Below are 16,822 nucleotides of genomic sequence, written 5' to 3'. Positions count from 1 at the left end.
TAGGGCATTCCACATTTTTGTTGTATAGCATGAGAAAGAGTTCATTCCCTTATTTGTGCCAAATCTGGGTTGAACATGATCAGTGGAGCTGCCTCTGGTGTTATGATCGTGGACTTCATTAACGTTTTGGAAGTATTTTGACAAATACAGGGGGATCCCAATGTTGTGTCGAATCTTGTAGACGAGGCCCATAGCAAGTTGCCGTACTCTGTCCTCAAACCTGAGCCATCCAACCCTAGCAGTGAGTGAGCAGGGGTTAGATGGGTTGTATGATTGAGGCCAAGAGGCCAATTACGTTAGCCTTATATCGTACTATGCTGCACAACAGTGTCATGCAAGACTAGTGAAAGTAGCTGATCTACAAGCTCAAATGCATCACATCGTGAGTCGTGACACGTGAGCTTGTAGATCATCTCTTTTCACTATTCTTTAAAGGAGCATTTCACCCCTGGAAGAAACTGCAATCACTCAATGGTAATAGTATTTGTAGTAGATAACAGTAGCACAATTTAAAATTTGCACCCTATGGCCAGAAAAATAATGTGTGTTTGACTAGGGTTTGACTGGACTGCTGCATTACTACAATGACCATAATGCTTTGGTGCACTGCCCCTCCCTGTGGGGAGGGGAGGTTGCATGTGGGTGTGATCTCCAACAACAACATACAAACAGCATGCCAGTGTTGCCATGTCTGCTTATTATAAGCGGCTTCTTTCTAAAATGTAGTTGATATTTGGGCTTGTTGTCTCCGCCAGTATGGTGAGAGTATGTTTTCGTCTCCGTCCGTCCGTGTGTGTGTCCGTCTTAGCCAAGCTAACATTGGTCAAGCTTCACGTGACACGTGACAATATGTAATATTGTACCGTGATTGGCTGACTCTATCCAGACCCTTTGCTTTGATTGGCTAGCGAGACGCATGAAATAAAAACCTATAAATAGCACCAAGCACTTCAGATTTTTTTAAATATTTTTTGAAGTGAGCTTCCATCACTGTGATGACCACTGTTGTTTCTAAATATGAATGGGGTGTGATTTCTTGTCTCCGCCAGGAGAGTTTTACCCTCTGTGTGTGTGTCCGTCTCAGCCAAGCTAACATTGGTCAAGTGACACGTGACAATATGTAATATAAATAGGTAAGACAGGACCTTTTTTTTTTTTTCTAAATTTTTATCCCGCGATTTTTGTAACCCATTTTTTTCACCCGGTGCCAATTTCCTAAGTGATCCTGGGCACTACACCAGCCCTACACCAGTATTACACCTGTCACCCCACAGTAGGGAGGCCAGGGCCGAGCTCATGCTTCCTTCAGGCATGAGAGCCAACTGACCTTCTTGTCACCTGACAGGGGGGAGTTTCCCTGGTTGGACGTAGCGCGTGGAAGGAACACGTTATTCCAACCAGTTCCCTTCCCCTCCATCAGGCGCCCCGGCTGTCATGGGGGAGGCGGTATAGTGACCAGGATTACTACATGTTTTTGTGAGGGTATTAACTACCCTAGGAGACACGGGGAGAACATGCAAACTCCACACAGAGTAGGCCCTTTCGCCAACCCCACCTAGGGTATGGGCGCTGATGACGCGGAGGAGAAGACACGCCCCCAGTGCCCACAGCGTCCCCGGCGGGAATCGAACCCAGGACCTTCTAGCTGTGAGGCGACAGCGCTACCGACTGCGCCACCGTGCCCCTGTAAGACAGGACCTTTAATTGTAACAGAGTATTTCTATATTGTGGTATTGATACTTTTTACTTGAGTAAAACATGTGAGTAGGCCTACTTCTTCCACCACTGATGGAGACTGCATGCATGGAGTGTGAATGCAATTCTTCTTAGCTTTGGTAACTGTGACGAGGGAATCACCATAAGTCATGCATGATAATCTAACCGTACATTAGAAATTATCCTCAGACAAACTGGGTCTGCTAACAGATGATGAAACACACCCACATGCACACACCCTCTCCTGCAGAAGCAGTACATGATGTGTTTACAGTAGAGAGAGTGCATGGAGGGGATTGCTACACAGTGAGGTCATCTGTGACAGGCCCATACAGGACACAGATGCAGACAGAAAGCCCCTGGTCAACTGTCTCAGCTGCACTAGACTATCATTTTGCCTGTGTGTGTGTGCGTGTGCGTGTGCGTGTGCGTGTGCATGTGCATGTGCGTGTGCGTGTGCATGTGCATGTATGTGCAGTTACAGTATTGTATCTAGTCATTACATTTTATAACAAATGTTTATAACAGTCAAAACACATTTGGCACACTCACACATTCAGCCCAGCTGTTGTTGTTGAAGTAAGCAAAACTGAGGCTTTCCTAGTAGTTATCTCTGCCAGGCCGGAAGGCCAGGAGGCGGAGATAATGCTTTGGCCCCTGTCAGCCGCGTAGGCTGGAATACAATTTTGACTGGCCCTGGCCGATGCTGTGAGGGCCACATGCGCGCACAAAGTGCAAGCATAGTTTTTTAATTAATAAATTAATTAAACGACCATAAAACAACAGTACAACAGTAACAACACACTCTCCCAGCCTTTACTGGGACTTCGCCGCGCCTCCGACCAAGTGGAGCTTACTATGTAACCGTGCTTGGGTTGTGTGTGTGTCTGTCTGTCTGTGTGTGTGTCTGTCACACACACACACACACACACACACACACACACACACACACACACACACACACACACACACACACACACACACACACACACACACACACACACACACACACACACAGTCAATGTTCTCTCCCCATCACAGTGAAATAACACGGATTACAAGTCCGTAAATACACAATTGATACACAGTTGATGATCTACTGGTTCCGCGTCAACTTGTGACTTTGTCACTTGTAGCAAGTGAGCGCACATGCACACACACACACACACACACACACACACACACACACACACACACACACGCACACGCACACGCACACGCACACACACACACACACGCTGACAGACTCAACAGCGCGTGCGTGCGCCTGTCTGCCCACAGATCAGCATCATATCTCTTGTGCATGCTAGTGCCAGCAGGTCAAGAACTCAATTCAACTTAGAGAGCGAGACATGTACAGGAGAGTATAGCACACAGTCGGTACCAGCAGAGATAAATAACCCAGACACTTTTTTGTAGCATTTAATCTACTATCTACATTGTCACCCATAAATATGGGCGGCTGTGGGGACGCTGGCGTCGACTGTTCGCCGCTCCAATGCCCCCCCCCCTGTATGAATGAATGAAATTGAAATTGTAAAGCGCTTTGAGTAAGTTTGAGTACTTAGAAAAGCGCCATAAAAATGCAATTCATTATTATTATTATTATTAAATATAGACTCCTAGTATAAAACCGTTTGATAAACCCCTGGCCTAGGTTATTTCATAGGGTGTTACAATGTTCCAGCCAAAAGAAGAAGAAGACAATGTTCCATAGCAAGGGTCAGCTTTATTAGCTGTGGATTAAGACTTTGTTTATGAGAGGGCACACACACACACACACACACACACACACACACACACACACACACACACACACACACACACACACACACACACACACACACACACACACACACACACACACACACACACACACTGGCATGCAGACTCATTGAGAACGACATATTTTCCTCTCTCACTCATACTCTACCCGTGTCTCTTATTCACATGTTCATCACTCAGCCTTTCTGTCTTGCAGCCTCACACAGTCACACACATCTCTTAACACCTTCCTGCTGTGTTCGGTTGCCATGGTAATTGTGATCACAGAACAACGTTGCCCTCCCTCCCTAACAGTGACCGGTGTGGTTACTGCCCTGCTTTACACCTCAGAGACACTTTATTGTCCAGAATGAGGTTGCCTTGTCATTGGTGATAGAACAGTTAGCATATAATGTGGGTGCATATACATACAGTAACAGCACTCTCACACGGTGGAACAGGAACATTGCAAAATATGCATTAAGGATCTGGCAGTTGGCATGTGGGTAGAATATGCACATAATCTTGGGTTACTTAAAAATACAAACTCCCAAGGATTTAGCATAATACCCAAATAAAAATGTTATTTATATTATTCAGTACTCCTCTGAATTCTTCTTATATTGTTTGTGATTTGTAGGGATATTGTTAATGTTCTTCTCATTTAGGTTCTATTCTTCACTACTTAGGCTACTTACATTTACCCAACTGTGGTTTTTGCAGCAATTTCCTGAAGGATAAATAGTGCATCTTATGAGCATTGGCCTTAGGCTGGACAATATGTTATCACATCACAATGCAATCATGATTGCACATTGTACATCATTTCTTTTTATAGAGCAGTGGTTCTCCGTGGGGGGCCGGTGAGTCCTTGAGGGTGTTCCAGGTGGTCCCCAGCAAAATGTGTTGATATAGCATCAAAATCAGTACTTTAACCCTATATACAGTACATCAGCTATTTGAAAATATCGATGTGATGCATTGTAAGCTAGTAGATCTGCTATTTTCAAGAAATCTCGAATAAATGTGAAAGAATTTGAATATAAAACAAATCTTGTATGGGGATAAACATACATATCAATTTGGGGGTCCTTGACATGAAAGAACTGGTTTAGAGAACACTTCATTTCTGATCTCTGAGAGCTGATGCATCTGACAACATTCCCATGAAACCAGATTACCTTTGGAACGCCGGGCAATAATTAAAGCTGCATTCCATATAGTTTCATGTCCTACCCAGGATCTGAACCCTGGTCTCCCCCATGGGAGACCAAACGTGCATTTTCACATTGCATTAAAATGGAGCACAGTTTGATGCTGTATTTACTGTGTCGGTACTACTGCATTAAACTTCCGATTCAACTAGTTTAAGTTCAAATGTGCTTTATGATTAAATTACTTCATGTGATATATTTATGGTATGTTTTATTTAGTATTAGGCTTGGCTATAATACTAGTACATTTGTGAGCCAGTGTTATGTCTTATGTAGCAGTTACAGTACAGTGTATAGTCATATATGTATACTGTAAAAAAGTTTTCCTTTTGTCTTTGCTGTAGGCCTGTTTGGCTTATATGCACCTTATTGGAATCCCTGTTGATTTGGACTATTTAATAAGAGCATCTTTGGTATTGATAATAGTCATAGTATACTTAGCCTATTAGAAGAGACAAGAGAGTTATAATTAGTAATAGTTTTTACAGAAGTGGTATTATTAGTCATAGTAGTCATGGTATGCATGTTGTTGTTGTAGTAATTGGCGTTATAACATACTTTCTGTGGTGTACATTACATTTCCTGTTGATTTGAATGCATACAGGATACATACATACAGGAAACAGTCACACAGCTACCGTTCACATCTTTAATCTGCCTCACACCAGCGGAATGGAATTTAGATGAAGTAACCACCATGACACACACACACACACACACACACACACACACACACACACACACACACACACACTTCACTTTGCAGCCTGACAAGGACACAGAAAGTAGGCACTCACACTGACACACTCATACACATGCATTATTCCACTTGCAGTTAAGACAAACTTCTACAGCAGTCACTAGAGTGGTGGAAGGGCACTCTGACTATACTCTGATTGAAGTAGAAATATCAATATCACAATGAAGAAATATTCTGTTACGAAGTAAAAGTCCTGCATTCAAAATTTTACTTGAGTAAAAGTACAAAAGTATTGGCATCAAAATATAATTTACCCACAGAACAAATTTAAGAGTAGTCAATATGCAGAATGGGCCATTTCATATTTTGTGTAGATTAACCTAATATGTCATCATTTATATGTTTTTGTATGTTTTGTATTTTGCTAATTAACTAGTTACTAAAGCTGTGAAATAACAGTGGAGTAAAATGTACAATATTTTCCTCTGAAAGTAGTGCAGTAGTAGCCTAAAATCTAAAATACAAAGTAAAAGTAGCCTAAGTAGCCTTCCTCAAACTTACTTACTTACTTACAGTACTTGAGTAAATGTATTTAGTCACTATCCACCACTGACTTGAGAATTCAGACACCCTACCACCAGGTGTTTATGTATCTCTATCCAGTTCTATCCAGTTATGATTATTAGACAGAAAGGAGAGGAGAAGACCAAACATGTAAAAGTGTGAAACATATTCTCGTCGAGGACATAGTCACTCTGCAGGCTTTCCTAAGGAAGAACTCAGGGCGTCAAATATTGTAGAAACGAAGCCAAAAGCCGCTGGCCCAAACTTTTTAATTTGCTTCTTTTCTCTCTCTTGACAGTGGCAAACTGACCTAATCCCTGAATCTCTCTCTCTCTCTCCCAAACTCTCTCTCTCTCTCTCTCTCTCTCTCTCTCTCTCTCTCTCTCTCTCTCTCTCTCTCCATCTCGACCTGTCTCTCTCTCTGTCTGCCCATTCTCCTTTCTCCTCGCTCAGTGAATTGGAGCAAATCCTATTGTGATGCTAAAATGATTTCGGAAGAGAGGGAGGGAGAGAGAGAGAGGGCGAGAGAGAGAGAGAGAGAGAGAGAGAGAGAGAGAGAGAGAGAGAGAGAGAGACCGAGAGAGAGACCGAGAGAGAGAGAGAGAGAGAGAGAGAGAGCGAGCATAACAGAAGTGAAGTGAAGTTGGGGTTTTGTTAAACGCTAGCTAGTAGTTAGTTAATGTATACTAATGTGTTATATGTATATATTTGTGTAGTTGTTGAGCGCCTTGGGGCATTTAGCCCAGCCCAGCCTAACCCAGCCTAACCCAGCCCAGCCCAGCCCAGCCCGGCGCGGTGCACTTTGCAGCCGGCGCGGATCGACTCTCGTTTTAACGCCAAACAAGAAGGATATGAATCGCATTATTGTGGGATTATCTCTCTCAGTGTGTGAGGAGGATTATTACAAAGCCACGGCGGAACCAAGGAAATCATACATTACATGCTTGTAAAAAAAAAAGTAAAAAGGGGGGAAAAGAAAGAAAAAAACTTCCGTAACTTATTTAAAACAACGTTCTTGTTCTCACTCCAATGGATCAGTGAGGAAGTCTCGCGGCCCTGAGAGCTACAGGGACCCGGTGTGAGCGCTCCCTTCCCCGGGGACGGGACGGGGGATGGACCGGTGCAGCCGCAGCGGCGGCGGCGGCGGCGGCGGCGGCGGCGGCGGCGGCGGCACCTCGGTGCTCCTCCTCCGGGCAGAGAGCACTGCTCGGCCGGGGGGGATGGAGATGGTTGAGGAGGACCTGGACCCCCCCGGCCCGGCGGCCAGCTCCTCCTCGGTGCTGCTGCTCGGGACAGACGGCTCCGTGTCGGTGGAAGCCCGGCTTTGGGGCGGAGCGCCCTGGGGCTTCACTCTGAAGGGAGGTCTGGAGCACGGAGAGCCGCTGATCATCTCCAAGGTAAGAGGAACAGGTGGAGGGATTATAGATTGGTTCTCAAACTTTTTCCAAGTCAAGTACCCCCCCCCCCCCGCCCCCCAATTGATGTGCATTTGGCCGCGGACCCCCCCATTTGAAAAGATTTTGTGCTAGGGACCCCCAGAAGCAAAGATTTGAGTTAAAAATGTTTGCTTAAAAATATGTATATATATTAGCACAAATTGAGCAAAAATAAATAAATAGTAGATATATGGTGGTTGAAGTGATGGTGATGCTATATTAACACATTTTGCTGGGGACCCCCTGGAACCCCCCCCCCTGGGGGTCCCCGGACCCCACTTTGACAGCCTGAGCCAATGGACTATAGACATGTGTAAAAGTTTCACTGAGTAGGTATAGGAGGGCAGGCGTATAGGCCTACAGTGGTTATGATGAAGACAGACTATAAATATCACTACTAATACTGTATGTTATTATTTTACAAAAACAAACATCATAATTATTTGTCTCCAAGATGGACCTTAGTGACAGTTTTGGTTGTATTGGCCTTTTGTCAGCCAGGTGGTTAAAAGTTACCACCAGCTCTCCTTAAAGTACCGTCCATGGGGGGTCCCCACATGATTTTGGAGGGGTCCCCAGATGACAGTGAAGTGACAATTTAAGGACTTACAGTAAGACCTTTTTAATACTTTTTTTCTTTAAGAAAGAAAGAAAAAAAGACAAATTGCTGCATCAAAAGTAATCAACAAACTAATACAAACTGGTCAGACGTTGGCCAAATTGTCAAATAATATAAGAAAGAGGCAACAATTGTGAAAATAGTCGATCTACAAGCTCAGCCATACCTAGGTAGGCTAAGTAGCAAACATTAATTAATTTGTCATATGACAAGTGTGTGTACGATGAATTAAGAAATCTAAAAAATATGTGTATTCTTTCTTTGTGTTGACACTGTAACTTATGAGTCTGCAGGAAAATATTCCTTATTGAGAGGGAGACAGTGTAGGACAGACAGTAAATAAAGCTGAGAGGGAGACTTTTAAGGAAAGACAGACAGTAGGAAAGCTGAGAGACAGACAGTAGGAAAGCTGAGAGAGGGAGACAGCGTAGGAGAGACAGACTGTAGGAAAGCTGAGAGAGACAGTGTAGGAGAGACAGACAGTAGGAAAGCTGAGAGAGAGAGAGACAGTGTAGGAGAGCCAGACAGTAGGAAAGCTGAGAGAGAGAGAGAGACAGTGTAGGAGAGACAGACAGTAGGAAAGCTGAGAGAGAGAGAGACAGTGTAGGAGAGCCAGACAGCAGGAAAGCTGAGCGGGAGAGACAGTGTAGGAGAGACAAACAGTAGGAGAGAGAGCTGAGTGTAGGAGAGACTTTGACATTGATTTGAGCCTTCAACATCATGATGCACGTGTGCAAATCTATGCTTGAACCTTAAACCTTACACACACCATTACTGAGCGGTGCTTTCTGATCTTTCCAGTTAAGCCCATATCAGGTGGTATTGCCTGAGGGGTTTCCCACCTCTCTCATTCCTCCACATTCACCACATCTCTCCACCTTCCTCTTTCTACCTCGGCATCCATGTGTCCATCAGCGTTGCCAGACTTTGTGAGAGAAATAAGCAAACCAGGTCTAGGAAAACAAGCCCAAAATAATAGATTATATTCTACTATAGATCACATGAGCACTGACCATGTATTAAAAAAAATTACAACAAATTTATGTTACTATATACAGTACTGTACGTAGCAACAGGAACCCCAAAAGCGGTTCCCATCCTGAAAGGTATAGTTACAAATAGGGGTTCCCGCCCAAAATGGATTAAACCTGTATGCATCGGCTATTCGAAAATAGCCGATCTTCAAGCTCACGACGCGTCACGCTTGTAGATATGCCATTTAAAAAAAAAGACGTGAAATAAGATGTGGAATATTTGGAAGATGTTTGAAACATTCTAACGACACAAATGGTACGGGGCTCGCTGTCACAAAACGGGGTTAGGGACAAATACATATTAATATGGGGGGTCTATGACATGAAAATATTTGAGAACCACTGGTTTAAATAATAATTAAAACATTTGGAGGCAAGCCCAAATAAGCAACTACACTTCAGAAACAAGCCCAAAAAAACGCGACCCGCAACTACCAATATTTGTTTACTTGTTTAACTTTACAGAAAAACAAGCCCAAAGTGGCTAATAATAAGCGGACATGGCAACACTGGTGTCCATGTGTCTCCTTGTGTCTGTTTATCTTCCTCTTCCTCTCTTCTCTCTCTCTCACTCTCAATGGATTGTGAAATTCTTGGCAGCTACTGATGTTCAGAATAACAATTTGACAGATTCCGAAATCAACGTTATCCATTAAATTTTCTTTGGTTATTTATGCCACCCATTTGTGCCAGGAAAGCAAAGACATCTTTATCATAAATAAATAACTGAACTGTTGTTATAAAGTCTTCTCAACCCTTCATCACGCTATCTTTGAAATGGGCACAAATTCAATCATACACATTTATGAAACATTTAATATAATCTTTCATATGACAAATATTATTTTTGAGAAAAAATACTTTAGCTGGCTATACATTACTCAATGAGAACTTTTCAGAGATTAAATGTAAATGTAAAAGTCATTAAAAAAGCAATAAATAAATACATAAATAAATGCAAGCATGAATAGGGCCCCTGTATCTTTCACCGTTGTATTTTTCATAGAGACTACTTATTTTGTTTAGATTAAAACATGCAGTAGGCTGGAACATAGGGCTGAATAGGGGGTGGTGAATGACGTAGTAGATAATTCCCAGCTTAGTTCAGGTATGATGTTCACCTACCCCTGGCTGTTATTCGTTTACTTTGCACTTCTAGTCACACATGTTGTCTGGGTGCAGTCGCTGTTTGTCATTTTGACAATTAGATAATATGAGAGAGCCCCTCGCAAGTTGATGATGTCATTTGTCCATGTGTGGTCTAGCCCTATGGAATTTATGGAATGCATGTGAAAATAAAAAAACATCTTAATACTTCCTAGGTTATCCTAATTGTCCTTTTGCTTATTTTCATGAATCAAGAGACATATATTTTATTTGTCATATACTCATACAGGTACAAGCAGTGACATGTTGGTGGGGCGTGTTCCGCACAGACTGTGCTTATAGTCAATACAATGACAAGATAATAATAATAACTGTAGAAGCCATTTCACCGTTACTAAGAGTAACGTGAATCAAACTGAGTACTGTTCTCTGTTCTGTCAACTTTGTTGACTCGCTACAAACGGGAACACATAGTGAGTGACGTCACATCCACCATGCCTCTGTAACACATCCTGGTTGCCATAGTTACACACAAAATACGATGTCACCACATCTCCCCTTTCTAGAGACCAAAGGGTTAGACTGACTGCCTTTGTCTCATCAGACCTTAGAGGTTTATTTTGCCTCTTTTGTTGAAAGGTCTGTCCCCGTCTGAAGTCCTGTTGGGAAGAAGAATATTAACATCAGCACTTGAGTAATTATTTAGTTAAACCAAGAATAATTGTCCGTAGCGATACTTAGTGCTCAACAATTTCCCCAATATTCAAAATGTCCCATAACAATCACTTCAAGTTTACAATATTTACACAGATCAATAATAATCACATTTGTTCTGATTTTCAGTTGTGCTGTTTTTTATGTTTAATTCTCAATGTCACTTTCTTCCAGTTCATAGGTTCAGTCTATCAGGTATCACCTGATAGACTGTCATTTTAGATTTCTTTGGCTATTCGAAAATAGCAGATCTACAAGCTTTGTGAGCTTGTAGATCGACTATTTTCAAGTGACTGATGTATATTCTTTGAGACACACATCCGGGTTTTTTTTACCAATAAGCAGCTGTTGCTTGGCCCGATTTCGGGACAGCTGACGTTTTTTCGGGCCAAACAAAGGCATCACGTGACGTTGATCCCCTTCCCCTATTCGCTCCTACATGACGTATGTGTAGGCAGAAGACTAGGTTTAAAGTGCTCATGTAGACCTAATAGTCGCTCGCTTCTTTTGGGCTTCTTTTCATAGACCTGGTTGCTTAGTTATCTCGCCAAAATCTGGCAACGCTCATAGAAATACGGGTAAAGGACAGGCAGAGCGGCTGATAAATAAACCTCTTAAGACAGGCGGTCGCAGACAAGACAGACACTGTTTACCGATTGAGTCTAACTCAATTTGATCTGGATGAGAGCATCGGCTAAAAAATAAAAGCAAATAAGAAGACAGTCAGGTCTGGTATGCATAGACGTTGTTCTGGGACGAAGGCCAAATGTCTAGAGAAAATAGAACAAGAATGTGAAAAATGTGCGTCAGAATTTCTGTCTTTTTTTTACGTGTTCTTGAGGCTTGGAAGGTTTTATTTAATCTTCTGTACCCTTGTATAAGGTTTAGGCTAAGGGTCTTCAGTCTGTCATGTCTGTCTGTCTGTCTGTCTGTCTGTCTGTCTGTATATTTTGTTCCAGAGACGACCTCCAGAAGCAAAGATCTGAGAGGAACAAAAATATACATAATCAAAGATCTGCACAAATTTGTCACGATCTTTAAAAAAAATAGCCCAAAAATATGGTTAAAGCGGTTGAAATGATTGTGACGCTGTATATTAACACATTTTGCTGGGGACCCCCTGGTACCCCCCCAAGGACCCCTGGGAGTCCCCGGACCCCACTTTGAGAACCAATGCCTTATAGGCCAATCAAAGGGTCACGGCTGTCGGGATATGATGGAGTTGCCGAGTGGCCTCTCATTGGACTCCTGCTACCATATTATCCAGCAGTCTCACTACTTTGTTAACTTCAAAGACCCGTAAGGGTCCGTTTGGTTCCAAAGTACTCCCTTCGGGGTAGGGCTATGGGCGATAAGACTTCAAATCAATATCACCATTATTTCAAACTTTTGCCTCGATTACGATAAAATCGATGGTGGAAGAAGTACTAAAATGTTTTACTTAAGTAAAAGTACCAATATTGCAATGCAGAAATACTGTTACAAGTAAAAGTCCGGAATTCATACCCTAACCCAAGTATTGGTATTAAAATGTACCAAAAGTAAAAGTACTCGTTATGCAGAAGGTCCTATTTCACAAGTTTTCAAATGTATAAAATTGCCAAAGTTTTAATAGGGCTGAAGTGGTTTATGTATGTTTTGTAATAATAATCAAAATCTACAAAGTAACTAGTAACTAAAGTTTTCAAATAATTGTAGTTGAGTAAAAGTACAATATTTGCCTCTGAGATGTAGTGGAGTAGAAGTAAAAGTACGGAAATAATCCAGTAAAGTAAAAAATACCTCAAAATTGTACTGAAATACAGTACTTGAGTAACTGTACTTAGTTACTTTACACCACTGCACACAACAGTAACTAACGTTAGCTAACGTTAGGTTGCTAACTTGTGTCTTGCATACAATACTTGCCTCTGTTTGGTACCAACTGGCTGTCTTTGGACAGAACACAGTCACCTCTCTAATTGAACAGCTGTCATCTGTGTCAGGGCTGGCGTGCACCCAGTGAGTGTGTTTGTGTGTCTCAGTCAGACTAGAGTGGTGGAAAAAGTACTCAATTAAGCTTTTTTTGCAGCGATTTCGATCTTCCGCCATCTTTCTATATCCGGTTGATATCCCGGTCTGAAATGCGTCCGGAAATTAATGCTATTGGCTGAAACCACAGCGAGGGCGGGTCTTCACTATGTAGAACCAGTAGAAATCCTAGAAACATACCCTACTTTATCATTAATTTAAAAATAAATGGGACCCTAATTTACCAGAACGCATATCATGGTGATTGAAAGAAGACTTTAAACTAGCGGCTGGAAGCATATAGTATTTATGACAATGTTTATTACGGTAATAAAATCAAGAGTAAAGCTCGTCCAAAAACCCATCCGCTTGAATAGAGCATAATTGCTTCTGCAACCAGCAGGGGTGAAACAGCGAGACTATAGGCCATTCATACAGTATGAACTGTCACACTTCCTATATAGCCTCAATTTACAAGCCGGATGCAAGCCCCTTGGTGTGCACCCACCACCAAGTGAGGCCCTGTGTGTTTGTCATACAGGCACACCAGTGTTGCCATGTCTGCTTATAATAAGTGACTTCAAGGCTTGTTTTTTTCTGTAAAGTAGCTTGTAATTATTGGTAGTTTGCGTGTTTTGTTTTTTGGGGCTTGTTTCTGAAGTCTAGTTGCTTGTTTGGGCTTGTTTTCTTTATAATGTTATTTAAACCAGTGGTTCTCAAACAGTTTCATGTCAAGGAAACCCCCAAATTAATAATTGTCCGCGTATCCCCATCTAAACCAAAATCATCAAAACACATTTTGTGCCAGGGACGCCCGTACCAGATTTGTAATGTTTTTGAAATGTTATTTCAAAGTCACAATATTTCAAATCTTGCACTTTTTTTCCCCAAGATTATTTTAAATAAGTAGTCGCATCGCAACACGTTGTGAGCTTGTAGATCGGCTATTTTCAAATAGGCCGATGTATATAGGTTTAAAGTGCTTGTGTATTAGTGCAGTGGTTCTCAACCTGTGGGTCGGGTCCCCCAGGGGGGTCCCCACATGATCTTGCGGGGGGGGGGGGGTCCCCAGATGACAGTGAAGTGACAATTTAAGGACTTTTAAGACCCTTTTAATACCTAAAAAAAGCAAAGTAAAAAACAATGAATGCATCAAAAGTAATCAACAAACTATACTATAAAAAATGGTCAAACATTGGCCAAATTCTCTAATTAAATGAGAAAGAGGTAAAAATTGTGAAATAGCCGATCTACAAGCTCGCGTTGTGAGCTTGTAGATCGGCTATTTTCATAATGTTTATCTGTGGAACTGAGTCAAACTAAATGTAATGCCACAACTCAAATATGACTATTTTGGGGGGTCCCCAGTTCAAATATGATTATTTTGGGTGGGTCCCCAGTTCAAATATGATTCTTTTGGGTGGTCGTGGCCTGAAAAGGTTGAGAACCACTGTATTAGTGAGTCGTTTCTTTTGGCCTTGTTTTCAATAGACCTGGTTTGCTTGTTTCTCTCGCGAAATCCTGCAACACTGACAGTCAGGCACACACAGGCCAGGCCATTCCTTTCTGAATGGATAGGAGCTGGACAGACAGTGGAGAGGTACACAACAAGCACATCCCTGTGTGGGATGGGCTCTGGGGGATTCAGAGCGCACCAGATGACGTCAAAGGGTCTTTTATGAATCTGTGCCACTGGCAGAGAGAGCATGGCACTGACTCTGTGCCAGGGGTAGAGGTTCATTTGTCACTTCAACGACCTGACTGTTCTGTTTGTTTATCCCTGAGAGTGTAAAAATGGACCTGTCGTTTTTTTATTTTTTTATTTTTTACTGCGTTCAAGATCCAAGAGCGTTTATTTTGCCGAGCAGCGAAATGATGGTGTGCTGCTGTGGCATGCAGTGGTGGAAAGTAACTAAGTACATTTACTCAAGTACTGTACTTTTTTGAGGTATTTGTACTTTACTTGAGTATTTCCAATTTCCAATACTTTCACTTCGACTCCACTACATCTCCGATCCAAATATTGCACTTTTTACTACACTACATTTATTTGAAAACTTTAGTTACTAGTTACTTTGTCGATTTTGATTGTTATTACAAAACATACATTAGCCACTTCAGCCCTATACATTTCGGCCATTTGAAAATAGCAGATGTACACGCGACGCATTGTGAGCTTGTAGATCTGCTATTTTCAAAAGATTATAAACACATTTGAAAACTTGAAATGGGACATTCTGCATAATGAGTACTTTCTAATTTTGGTACTTTAAGTACATTTTGATGGCAATACTTTTGTAATTTTACTCAAGTACATTTTGAATTCCAGACTTTCACCTGTAACAGAGTATTGCAGTATTGATACTTTTACTTAAGTAAAACATTTGAATACTTTTTCCACCACTGGTTGCAAGGTAGGTAAGAAAGGCAGGTACGGGGTAAGACCTCATTAGTAGCCACAGGGAATGTGCACAATAAGTTAACAGTACGTTAACATTATTTGAACAGGATTTAGAGTAGTGTAAAGTGAGAGGGCGTTTAGAAGCAGCCCCCCCCCCCCTATAAGCCCACCTGTGTTGCTCCTGTAACAGGGTCTGGGGCTGATTTAGGAGAAAGTATGTTTTTTTAAGCCCAGTCCGCTCTGCTGGTTCAGTCACGGCTTAGGCTATTCTGTTTGGTTATTACTGTTGACGGGGTAATGAATTTCAGCTGGAATACCAAACTGAGTGAGAATCGACGCACGGCACGCACAGTCGCACACACAGGCACACACACACGCACCCACACACGCACACACGCACTCACAGAGTTACTGAGCAGTTCTGCTGGCCTTATTTGGGGATATTTATTCTTAGGGAAATGCCTTGTAGTCTCAAGTCAGGCTTTAGACTCAAGGCATCTACGACGTTCAAAACAACTAAATCTTGCAGAGAAGACGCTGCAGTAACATACATTAAAAAAAGGAAAAGAAAAAAAGAAAACACAAGATATCTGAAGCTGCATTTCTTTTTAAAACAATGAAAAATAAATGTTCTTTTTTTTAATGTGGGTCACATTTAAAGGAGTAGTTCACCCCCAAAATGACTTATTTTCTATCAATTACACACCCCATGAAGCCTTGAATTCATGAATTTTTGTTGTTGTTGTTGTTGCATTCCTAAGCCAATAATTTGATGGCCGGGTCTATTTCCTGTAGGAGACTCAAAGTGTCAACTTCGTGTCTCCTACCGGATACATTAGCATCTTTCCGCCGGTAATCAAATTATTGGAACCATGAATTCGAGGCTTCATGGGGTGTGTAATTTATAGAAAATAAGTCATTTTGTGGGTGAACTACTCCTTTAAAATACAAAAGCCATTTGCAGACACCGTATTGTGGTGGTATGTAGAGTATGCACTTCAATGCTAAATGGGATTAGATGAAGAATCTTGTTTGGTTCATGCAGGACATGGAAGTCATACGCCCCATACCAGCTGTAATCAGCTGGCAGCCTGCTGATTGAATAAGTGTTTCTAATCAGACACACATTTCTATGGCTGTTGGCACACTCTTTGCATTCCGTCATTCCGTGTTTCAGCGTAGCATGCTGCTTGGCGAATTCAGGGAACGTCTTTAACTCAGTGGTTCTCAAACCTTTTCATGTCAAGGACCCGCAATATTAATATGCATATTTTGGCCACGGACCCAAGATACAAGATTTGTGCTGTTAAAATATTTCACAAATATTCCAAATTTTTCTATTCTTTTTTTCCAACAGCTTTTTGAAAATAGCAGATCTACAAGCTCAAAACACGACACCATAGTATGACGACGCCCTCGTATGACGAAGCATGATGCGTAGCCTAGCCCAGTAGTTCTCAAACTTCTTCATGCCAGGGTCCCCCAAATGTATATATATTTGCCAGTAACCACACAAAGTGACTGGGCATGGAGGAGGAAAGGC

General features: G+C 41.9%; 1 protein-coding gene across 3 annotated transcripts in view; it reads left to right on the top strand.

Annotated features, from left to right (window-relative positions):
• Positions 1 to 6,527: 6,527 nt before the first annotated feature.
• The window catches only part of shroom3 (shroom family member 3), an 85,733-nt gene continuing 75,438 nt past the window's right edge, over positions 6,528 to 16,822 (top strand). For all 3 annotated transcript variants that reach the window (XR_013932484.1, XM_080419063.1, XM_080419062.1), the window contains exon 1: positions 6,528 to 7,355. Coding sequence is in view for 2 of the 3 variants with exons in the window: in XM_080419063.1 (XP_080275189.1) it covers positions 7,071 to 7,355 (285 nt within the window). In the remaining variant the exon portion in view is untranslated. The remainder of the gene's footprint in view (positions 7,356 to 16,822) is intronic.

This window comes from Gymnoscopelus braueri (assembly GCF_963280865.1).
Source record: "Gymnoscopelus braueri genome assembly, chromosome: 22".
In the NCBI taxonomy this organism is placed as follows: Eukaryota; Metazoa; Chordata; class Actinopteri; order Myctophiformes; family Myctophidae; genus Gymnoscopelus; species Gymnoscopelus braueri.
Note: the sequence above shows the minus strand (reverse complement) of the source record. Positions and strands in the feature narration are given on the sequence as shown.